The following is a 12,051-nucleotide window of genomic DNA, read 5'->3' as shown; positions in this document are numbered from 1 at the left end:
GCAGGGGCTGGAGAGATGGCTTATTGGCTAAGAACAGGTACTACTCTTGCAACAGAACTGCGTTTGGTTCCCAGCACCCACACTATGACTCACAACCACCCATAACTCCAGTTCCAGGGCATCTGACACTTTTTACCTCCAAAACATTAGCGCATTAGAGCATATGCATGGTACATATTCATTCATATACATACAGGCAAAACAATCATACACAAAAGTTAAAAAGCAACTAGGCGGTGGTGGCGCACGCCAGTAATCCCAGCACTCTGGGAGGAAAAGGCAGGCAGATTTCTGAGTTTGAGGCCAGCCTGGTCTACAGAGTTTGTTCCAGGACAGCCAGGGCTATACAGAGAAACCCTATCTCGGGAAAAAAAAAACAAACAAACAAAAAAAAAAGAAAAAGCTTAATATTTTTTTAAAAAAACTACTAGGCAAATTAAGTATTTAAAGCAAGAAAACCAAAACAAAAAACAAGTAATCAAAGAAACAAAAACCCAGCCAAGTCTCTTTTATGCAGAAATGTATATATGCTTACCTTTGGCATGCAGTTATAAGAGGTGACTGGAAAAATTGTAGCACTCTTCAAAAAGATGATGTTTTCTGCTGTCTGAGGACACCTTAAATGTGACAGAGCTACAGTGATCCTCCAAGCTCTTAAGCCAGCTGGGATGACACTATAGGAGTAGAACTTGTGGGATCTGTAGAGAAATGAAAAGGAACAGGTATTAGGTGTGCTTGTTTATTTGAGTTCAATTGTCCATTTCAAAGAAAAAAGAAAAAAGACACTGGAGCTCAGCAGTTAAAAGTGTTTACAACTCTTGCTGAGGACCTGAGTTTGTTTCCCAGCACCAACTGCTTGTAACTGCAACTCCTAGTTGATTCAATATCCTCTTCTGGTCCTAGATACCTGTTTTACACAGGCAGAAGCCCGCAAGCACACACGTGTGTGTGTACACACACACACACACACACACACAGGCACACTGACACTGCATGAGCAGCAGATAAGGAAATCACAATGGAAGAAAGGCTCTCAAGTATCTCCAGTCCTCTTCTCTATTCCTACATACCGCCACAAACAGAAGGAAAGCCTCCAGAGGCAACAGAGGCCAGGCCATAGGAAGAGGGGCACACAGAGCCCTATTTACAACTGACAGGCTCTTGCACTGCCATTTGTCCAGGTATCATCCACTGAGTCCCCAGCACGAAGGCTCAAAGCATCCCCTGTCTATACCAGGGAATCTGAGACGAGCACTCAAATTTACATGGTAGTTAAGAGGCAAGCAGCTAACACAGGTGCCCATCCTCCGTCCTGCTTGTGGAACTGGCAGTGCATTCTCTGTGCACATACTTGGGCAAACACTTGTCGTTTCCTCTGGCATTTTCAAGAGGATTCTGGTGTGCTCTGCAGATTCCCAAGAGAGTTCACTGGCATCTTTAATCATTTCAAGCCCAGAGGGGATCTGTCCTGACAGTTCGATTGGAGGAGATCTATTAATTCATTCCTAGGATGATTATGTCCTCAAAATGTTAAAAGCCTCACAGAAAAATTAATTCTATTTTACTCAAATAGGAAGTGATAATTCAAGCAGGACTATCGTGAAATGTTACAAGGCAAGTCCATAAATTTTGATTTAAAAATGAATCCCTCTGTATGCATTCTCTATCTCAAGAGTCGGATGGTTTTAACAATTTGAATTATTATAAGGAAAAACCTACAAGCAAATACAATGAGAATACTTAATGTCTTTCTGTAGGTGTTTACTGTAAGATAAAACAAAGTGCTGGTATCTAAACTCAAGTTCTTATTTCTCCTGCTGAAACCATACTCTTTATTACCTATGTGACTTTGGCCATGACCCTACCAACCACCTCTACATTTCTAAGTTCCAGATTTGTGCTAGAAGAAAGTTAGATTTTTAAAGATTTTAATTAATAGAGAACTTGTCTCACCTCAGGCTTTCTAAAGAATACTTGTACGGCTACTGGATCTAACAATTTTCGAGGGCATACATGAATGACTGCTTTTACAAAGCATTAATTCACTTGGGGAGTGTGTAAGTCAGCTTTCTATTGCTATAACAAAATACCCAAGGAAAATAATTGACTTAGATAGAGGAATGATTTATTATGGCTCAGCATTTTAGAGCATTTAGTCCATAGGAGGCTGGCTCCATTGTTTTGGGGCCTATGGCAAGACAGAACACCATGGAAGGAATACATGATATAACAATGTTTGCTAACCTCACAGCGGATAGAAAGTGAAAGAGAGAGAAAGCAGCCTGGGTTCCAATATCCCTTCCAGATATCAGGCAAGGGGACCTAACTTCCTTCTTGGAAACCAGTAGTTCTCACCTTTCCTAATGCTGCAGCCCTTTAAAACAGTTCCTCATGTTGTGGTAACCCCAACTATTAAATCTTGTTGCTACTCCATAAGTATAATTTTGCTACTGTTATGAACTGTAATGTAAGTATTGGTGTCATCCTCCAACACTGCCATATCACAACCATGTTTAAACACATGCATCAGTAGACACAATATATGTCCACCACGTATGCACTGTCACCCAGACTCAGCAATCACAGGCTCATATACAGCCCTCTCCAGGTGAGAGTAAAGCCAGACACACGTACAACCTCATTGGCCTAGACAACTCGGCACACCCCAAGACAACCACGTACAACTCTATTAGCACATCAAAGTGACTATTAGTTCTTTGATATAAATTTCCCACCTGCAATGTGTGTAACAGTGCTTTTATAGCTAATTCATTACAATAAGGGTGCAAGTCATGTTTACAAAGTACAAACTACAATTTCTGATCTGCCGCCTAAGGCTACTTTAACTCTATTTCATTGAAATGATGGCGCTACGGTCTCTAAGCTGTCCATCCTACAGAGGTAGGGCATTCTGCACCCATAGATTCAGGCTGGTGTTTTCCACACAGTGACAAATCCCTGACATTCTAGTAGGTTAGCAGTTATGCCTAAAGACCTCTTAGATGGGAGAGATTATCTTGAGGGAAAACGCTTGGCTCCCAGAGCTAGACATAGAGAATTGCCTGTTTATTTGGTGCTTTAGCAAGTGGGAGCAATCCACCCTTCCCTAGCCCTACCCTAGCCCTGCCCCTCTACCCTTATTGAAGACTTCCCTGTGGGCCAAATCTCTGTTCTTTCTTCCCTCTTGGATTAGAGTCCTTCGAGAAAAAAGTAAGTGTGTATATTTTTCTGGCTGGGTAAAGGCACATGAGGTCAAAAGCTAAAAATTACAAATACCTGAAACATCGACAAAGTCAGGTTTTTTCTGTTTTTAGCCATACCAAGGGGCCAATGAGCCTCTGCAGAGGCTGGAGAACTAGAGAGTGATTCCATGAATGAGGGAGATGCCTACAGAAAATGCACACTACCTTAGAAAAGCAGGATTTTATGTCTCCAAATGACCTTACTAAGAAACACAAGACCGTTTATACCAAATTATATGCTGGAATTATCTGTACGCTGCAAAATTACTGCCTTCCCTTTCCTCTTATTCTTAAAAGACAGCCTCCCCAAATGGCTCAGGTTTGCCTTGAGCTCACTATGCAATAAAGACTGGCCCCAAACTCACGACCCTGATTCGGACACCCTAGTTCAAGGGTTAGAGGTACACCACTGTGCCTTGCATTCTCTGCGGCTTTTCTATGAATGAAAAATCAAATACTTTTTTTTTTTCCACACAGGGAATATTGTATTGTCTTATATAAACCCAAGAGTTTCCCTATAGCCTACAGTTAAACCAGAAACCTCACAAACCTTTTCAGTACATGCACCTGCATGTTATTTGAGAGCATGTATTAATTTAGCCAGGCAAACAGTGAGCCTGTGAAACCCGCCAGCCACACATCTGTGCACCCCAGGATGGAGAGATCCAGAGCCCTATGCTGGTCAGGACCTGGAGCCTCATTAACTTGGGAGTAAGGCCCCGAGCCTCCAGGTAAAGGGGCTAGGAAGTGCTGCTAGGCCTCTACCCTTTTCCTACATCACACTGCTATGTGAGCTGCTATGGTCTAGATCAGGCCTCTGTGTCAAAAGCTTGCCTTCAAGTTTGCACTACCAAGTAGAAATAGAACCTTTAAAAACCTCAAGACTAATAAAAATAAGAAAATGGTGTCCACTGAGACATGAGTGTACAGTGAGGCATGAGGTAGGTGCACACTGTAACATCACTTAGCTGGGCAAAGGGAGGGCTATCTCCACGTGCTACCACGTGGGTACCTTGGAGGGCTTCATGCCTAGTGAAAGTCCCAGGTGCAGGAAGCCAAGCACTGCAGTCTCAGTGCACAGAACAGCAGGAAGCTGGCTGCCCAGGAAGTCTGGACAGGGATTTGTGCCAACAGGTAACTTTAGTAAAAATAAGTTCCATAGCTCTAATTTAAATGAAGTTTTAAAAGGCTAATGGGTATAAAAATTTAACATGGAGGTTTCTAATTATTATAACTGAATTAAAAGTTAATACATTGTGCTTATATTTAGCTGTTTTAAAATATTCCGGATATTGGCCGAGCATGAGGGCCCACATTCTCTTTTCCACACCAAACCTCTCAGTGTCTGCAGTGTTTTCTCTCTCTTGGAAACATCTCTGTCTTCAGTTCCCAACATCACCGTCCAACCAAACCCACTTGTTGAGGCACAAATTCCAAGAGGCTCTTCTGGAAGATCACCTTCAATTCCCATTAAAAATTCATAGACCACAAATGCGTAACATTTACACAACTGTCCAGGGAGGAAAAGTCACCATGAGGAGAACTAACTCCTCCTGCTCACGTGGATCCAGACAGAACCTCACAGCATGCTCACCAGTTAATAAACTTTCAGGTTTTTGGTTTTGTTTTTAAGGGGGAGTGCTGTTGTTTGGGGTTTTTTTGGGGGCGTGCTGGTTGGGAGGGGGGATATTGTTTGTTGTCTGCCTGTTCTTGTTGTGTTTGCTTTGGAGACAGGGTCTTACTTTAGTCCAGGCTATCCCAGAACTTACTATATGGCTTAGGCTGACTTCAAACTCAGTCCTACATCAACCACTCCAGTGCTGCTGGGCCTTACAAGCATGAGTCACTATACTCAGAGAACTACCATTTCTCAATTACATCCACTGTTAATATCCAAATGGTAGTGTCACTTCAGGCCCTAAATCTTTTTCTTTCAAAGGTTCAGTCCCATACAGACTATACTCTTGAACAAGGTTCTCATTCTCTTCATCTCTCTTCCCACTTTGAGACATGGTCTCACTAAGTGCTTATGGCTGTCCTGGAATTCACTATGTACTAAGCTAATCCCAAACTCAGATCTACCTGCCTTCTGATGCTGGGATTAAGATATGCACAACAAATAGATGCTGGCCTATTTATTGTTCTCTAGTATGCCTGGAATTCACTCTGCAGCTCAGAGTGGTGTCAAATGCACAGCAATTGTTTGGCCGCAGTTTCCCTACACAGATGAGCTCCCACATCCTAGAATATTTCATTTATTATAGAAATTAGCAACAAGCCACTGAAAAGGATGGAATCATAGCACGTCTATGTCTCTCTCTCTCTGTTCCTCTCTCCCTCCGTGTGTGTGTGTGAGTGTGTGTGTGAGTGTGTGTGTGTGTGTGTGTGTGTGTGTGTGTGTGAGAGAGAGAGAGAGAGAGAGAGAGAGAGAGAGAGAAAGAGAGGGGAGCATGGGGTGGGGGAGGATTTCCTATGGCAGTAGCCCAATTAATGGTTCATAAAGAACCATTCAGATACTGTGTCTGGGCTGAAATCCAATTAAGCCATTTCTGTGTGAATATCCCCAAAGAGACATCCTCTGAGTTTCAAGTGGTAATAGGCATAAATACCCAGATTAGCTGTGTCAGCACTTTTGAAATGGAAATCAGACAAGAACACAGAGATCAACATGGTGAGCCTTTTAGCAGACACAAAGGACCAACAGGCATGTCAAAATCCATCTGGCACAGGACCAAATCCCATCCTTGGCCATCCAGATAATCCTCATCCCATGTGAATCCATACATTTATTTACACATTCTGTAATGATCAATGTCAACTCCACACAGCAACGTGGTGTGCTGGAGAAACAGTCAAGAATAGATTTTGAACTCTCTCTGAAATCATAATTTTATTCATCAACCTTATGAAGTATATCCTTGAAATTAGTCTCACAAGAAAATATTCGAGCAAAGCCAAAAAACAAAAAACAACAACAACAACAAAAAAAGCCAAAAAACAAAAAACAAAGAAACAAAGAAAACCCCAACAAAATCAAAACCAGAAAAACCTGGGGCACAGATTTGGGAAAGGGTCCAATAATGAATTAAATTACCCCTTTGCTTTGCCATCCAACTTAGAACTGGCAAAGCAGAGTTACAGAAGGAGGAAGAAGAGTGCTGGAAGCAGGCATTCAAAAGGCAGCAACATTCCACTTGCAGCCATCTTTATCCCAAGCAAATCCTACCTGAGACCTACAGAATTAGAATAAACACATGCTGCTGACTAAAGGTCCCAGTGTTCACCAGTGGCTAGGGCAAAGAAGAGGAAATAGACAGAAGCCAACTAGAGACACCTCAAACTATGAACAGAATGACTGGCCTGTGTGAGGCATGGGATGTGGAGGACTCAAACGGTTCCACACTGGAAGCAAACCCTGGTGTACAGCCTGCAGGTATATATCATTGGGAGGCTACTACTTAAGTAGAAAGCCAGGTTAGTCACCTTGTTGGCAGAACTACATGAGAAGTCTTACTTATTAAGGGAAAAGTACTGCATGCCTGCCAAGCGAAAACACTGCAGAAAAGGCACATCCCAGACACTGCCCCACCCTTCTGAAATAAGCCCAGGAGTGGGGGGTCAAAGTGGATTACAGGAACACACAGCCTAACTTCTCAATTTTATTTGCTATAAGAAAATTTGTCTACTAGAAAAAACAAACTAAACTTTTAGGTTGCTTCTAAAACTGCTCTGTGTTATACAAACTACAGTAAACATCCTATGAAGACAACCCCAGTAACTTTATTTTATATTAAATATTGGTTATTTAACATAAAAATCCATGAAAGTGTATCTAATCTTCCTTTGCAGAGACTAACATCTAAAACAAAAGATGTCCATGACATTTCCTAGAGCTTCTCAGAGAAAAACTTTCCTAACTTTCCTAACAAGTGAAAATGAGGCTTCCCAAGTGTCATCATGCTAACACTAGTCTTCCATTCAACAAGCATTATGGAACAAATACCAGAGACTGGATGCTATCAACCTTCACGTGCACAGATGCAGAAGGACGAGGCTGCTAACTGATACTGACTGAGACTTCATCAGTCATGTAAGTTTAAAACTCAGCTAGAAAGTAAACTTTTCTCATGTGATATGGAGAATGAAGAGAAAGGATTGTCTTGCTTTTTTGTAAACATTAAATAGCGTAGAATGAGCCCAGTAAATACCATGTATATAGGGGCTCTATTGCTGCAACACAACACTATCACCAAGAGAAATTTGGGGAGGAAAAACAGAAGTTCAATAATTTGCCAGATTGAACTGTTAGAAAATGCTCTCCAGTCTCTTATCTGATTCTGTCTTTTTTTTTTAACTGAGCAAAAGAGAACATTTACAAGGCTCTATTCTCCAGGCACTCTTCTCCAAGGTCCCTCAAACACCACCAAAAGGATGCCACCCTGCCCCTGAAGAACACAAACACAACCCCCTCCCCCTTGAATTTCTATTCCTTCTTCATACTCTGATGTGAAGATCACTCCTACCCACAGACAACAAAAATCCAGATGATTTGCCACACTCCTGCAGCAGCAGATGGTGTAAGTCTGCTTTCTGTTACTGTGTTAAAATATCTGAGAAAAGGAATGTCAAAGAAGCAAAGGTTTATTCTGGTTCACCGTCAGAGCTCAGGCCTTGGTGAGTTGCTTTCGCATGATACAGCATGTCATAGTTAGGGCTACAATCACTATGTTGAAACACCATGACCAAAGGCTAGCTGGAGAGGAAAGGGTTTATTGGGCTTCCTTCCTCATTGTAGTCATCACTGAAGGAAGTCAGATGGGAAATCCACCAAGGTCCAGACCTAGAGCCAAGGCCTGATTCAGAGGCCATGCTGGAGTGCTGTCTACTGGCTTGCTCAGCCTACTTGCCTAAAAAATCCAGGACCACAAGCCCAGGGATGGCACCACCCTGGCTGGACCCACCCAGAGTGGACCAGGCCTTTCCCCATCAGTAACTAATTAAAATGCTCCACAGCAGGATCTTATGGAGGCATTTTCTCAATTGAGAAATTGAGAAATTTCACAATTGTAGTTTGTGTCAAGTTGACATAAACTATCCAGGACAGAACACCACAACGAGAACGGAGGTGAGACAAGGCCACTCACACCATGGAATCAGAAAACTAAAAAGAAAATGGAAGAGTTTGGAGTTTGTGTCCCCCTGTCCTCTCCAAGGGTATGCCCCAATAACTTAACTTACTTCCTCTAGAAGGTTCTAACACTCTAAGGTTTTACTCTAAAAGGCTCTATCACTTCAAGTAGCACAGATCAACGGCAGACAGAACTTCCTCTCAGACCTGAGCTCATTTTCAACCTTCTGCATGTTAATCACATACATATATGTCCTGGTTTGTGGTACTGGGGTCTCTCATACATAACTCTAAGTGCACTGGTGCCCATTATCCAAGGATTCACGTCCTGTAGTTTAAGTCACTTCCAATTAACCACAGTGTAAAAATATTGTCTTGACTCAAGAGAAACCAGTTTTATTATAGAATGAGGTTATAAAGGTTCTATCTTATTAGCTACTGCTATTAATCTCTTACTGTGAATAATTTGTAAGTTAACTCTTATTGTATGATGCATACATGCAGGGAAAAAAAACATAGTATACATAGTGTTTGGTACTAGCCAGTTTCAGATGCGAGCTGGGTTTCTTAGAAAATATCTGCTGAAGACAAAGCAGATGTTCTCCTTGCCATTTGGCACTGGAGTTCAATCTTGGGAATTATGTGCCTCAGGGTCCACAGTCTAAATAGAAGAAATAGACCTTGATGCTGACAGTCACTTACTGGACATGCCTGGGGTACCATGGACATATATTACTACATTCAATCCTAACAGCCATGTGACACCTCATTACACCCATTCACAGCACAGAACTTAGATAATTGCACAGGGCTAACAGAAACAGGTGACTTCACAGTCTGTGACCTTTAACTATGTTCACAGCCCTGGTGTAAACCTCTAGATAAAATGGGACAGATCACATAGATGGCCACCATGCTAACTCCTCCAGTCACAGAGTGTATCAGAGGAGGAATCACAAAAAGGAGCCCCACAAACACTGGTGCAGAGACACATCTAACAACATCTTGCAGTGTTCCCAAATGAGACCCTCTTGTGCCCGCTGCCAAACTCTGCATAGGAACAGCAGGGATTCGTACAGCCTTTGTACAATGTGTCTGGCTTGGCTTTTAGCTTCTGTTTTTTAAAATGCCATTTGAAGTTTCTAATCACATTTCTCCCAGGTATCCTTAAGGTCTTCTACAGCTAAGAATATCGGAGAAGTACGCAAGGATGCGTACGGGTAGAGACCAATGGCTTCCAGAGGTGAATGTGCGTAGCCTGGTAGACTGGACCAGAAGAGAGCCATCTGTTCCCTTTCCGATGCTAACTGACTCAGTAGCCTTCAGGCTGCTATTATCTTGTTTTCTCACAGGTCATCAGGGTACAGCTGGCCCTTAGTGTTCACGGAAGGCTGTTTTCAGAAGCTCTTGTCTATCAAAACTATGACATATTGAAATTTTACAAGATGGGTAAAATATAGTGTCATATTTACATGTAACATACATACATTCTCCATACATAGACTTAAGTCATGTATTTAATGGTACTACATAAGTAATGAAACTATTTATGGAAATGAGAGGACATGTGTTCAGTAGATTCCGTTTTTTGATCCAAATATTTTACATCAATCTGAGGTTGGTTGCAATGGTAATATAGTGAGGAAATCAAGAAAACAATGGCAGATGAAACAAAACACACGGCTGCACAACCGAGAGAAGAAGGCTAGCCTCACAACAGAGACATCATGTCAAGGGTCACCAAGATTCTCTGTCCAGCCATCAACAGAACACCCATAGGAGGATGGCAAGGAGGACCTTGAGGTTTTCTGGGCATGACATGGCTGCTGAACAAGAATGGATCTACCAACATTCAATCACAGATAACAGAGGGGCTCATGGGAGCCCCAACCACTCCCCAAGGAGGAGGCAGAGGTGGGGGCTGTCATTGTTACCTATGCTTCAGTGAGTCACAAAACAAAGAAAAAAAAGTCTGGTTGGTGGCATATGCCTTTAATTTGAGCACTTGGGTAACAGGTGTGCAGATCTCTGAGTTCAAGGCCAACCTGGTTTATTTAGCAAGTTCAGGGCCCAGGGCTACATAACAAGACACTGTTTCAAAAGCAACAAAACAAAACAAACAAACAAAAGAACAAGCCCCAAAAGACAAGATAGTAGGAAGACTTGGTGAGAAAATGGAAGATTGGTATACAGGGATTAAAAAGGGCAGGAGTGGTAAATGGAACCAGAATGTATTATATGCATGAACAAACTTTCAAAGAATAAACTAATGAAAAGAGGTATCAGCTCTCGCCTGTCAAGCTGACAAAGATGAGGCACAATGGCCATGGCCTGCACCCCCTCCAGACGAGCTTTGTTAGGGCAAGTGCTGATATTTAACAAAGCAGGAAGGGAATAGTTAGGAATTCTCTCATGTATTCCAGCAATGTTTTTTTTTTTTTAATATATAAACTTATTTCAAAAGAAAAACATAAAATAAATAAAATAAAAAGTAAATATAAGGAAAAATGCTTCAGGCACAAGAATGTTATGGTGCTCAGGCTGGAGAGACCAGTCTCATTTGTGGGATATCAGCAGAGCAGACAGGCCAGGGGCAGTCACAGGCTGAGATATGAGAGAGACTGGAGCAGAAGTAGCAGGATGCCTGTTAGCAGGTGGCAGCACTGGTATGCTGGTACACTACCCACCCTAAAAGTGTCCCGGTTGCTAAGCAGGAGGCTTCCCGAAGGCAGGCTAATTGCTCTTGCTTTCCTCTAACAAATCTGCCCAGGAAAACGTAGCTAGCGCTGCACGCGTTGCTTGAGCAACATCACTGTGTTCCCATCGTTTCCTCATCCAGATTCATTAATCCACGAGCACTTAATTACTGTAGTGTTAATGGGCTCACTCCAGGCTTCCTATCTAGGCAATACATGAAAACATAATTTTTAAAACTAAAATGGACAGATCTCTTGGGAGCCTCGAAATAGACTTTATTTACTCTCCTAAATTGGTCTTCAAATTTTGAAGTTACATTTTATTGACTTGAAGTGTACTTCACATAGCATTAAAAATGTTATTTGAAAAAGGAGCAGGGCATGGTGGTGTATCCCTTTAATCTTGGTACTCAGGAGGCAGAGGCAGAGGCAGGCACATCTTTGAATTCAAGACCAACCTGGACTTATGGATCAAATTCAGGACAACCAGGGCTACACAGTCAGACCCTGTCTTTAAAAAAATAAAAGAATCGTTTCTCGGCCTTTTGGCTAAGATCAAGTGTAAAAAAATAAAAGAGTGTACAATTCCATAATCTTATTTATTTATTTATATATATGTGTATGTGTGTGTGTGTGTGTGTGTGTGTGTGTGTATAAAAAAAAATAAACTCTGGTGTACAAAAGTCTTTATAAAAAGAGATCAGAGAGTTGTATATAAGAAATAGTGAACTTGGCCTCTGGTGCCAGGAACAGGAAGTTCAAAGTGGACCTTCTATTAATACATTATTCTTTCAAATAAAATGTTTTTCAGCAAAATATCCACCTTAGGCAGAAGAGAATAAACCCTTCAAACTCCCTTTGATGTCCTAAGGACATCTGTGTTCACAGTTCTCCTGGAGGCCAAATGACGCTGAAAAAGACAAAGCACCCATAAATGAATTTGTTTTAATTGTGTTCTAGGAAACAGATTGAATCAGATTAACAC

The 12,051-nt window shown here is 41.8% G+C and overlaps 1 protein-coding gene across 1 annotated transcript in view; it reads right to left on the bottom strand.

Annotated features, from left to right (window-relative positions):
• The window catches only part of LOC127673186 (uncharacterized), an 82,553-nt gene that overhangs the window by 31,906 nt on the left and 38,596 nt on the right, over nt 1-12,051 (bottom strand). Inside the window, exon 3 of the mRNA XM_052168796.1 lies at nt 536-698. Coding sequence (XP_052024756.1) covers nt 536-698 — 163 coding nt within the window. The remainder of the gene's footprint in view (nt 1-535; nt 699-12,051) is intronic.

The sequence above is a fragment of the Apodemus sylvaticus genome, chromosome 22 (genome assembly GCF_947179515.1).
Source record: "Apodemus sylvaticus chromosome 22, mApoSyl1.1, whole genome shotgun sequence".
NCBI lineage: Eukaryota > Metazoa > Chordata > Mammalia > Rodentia > Muridae > Apodemus > Apodemus sylvaticus.
Note: the sequence above shows the minus strand (reverse complement) of the source record. Positions and strands in the feature narration are given on the sequence as shown.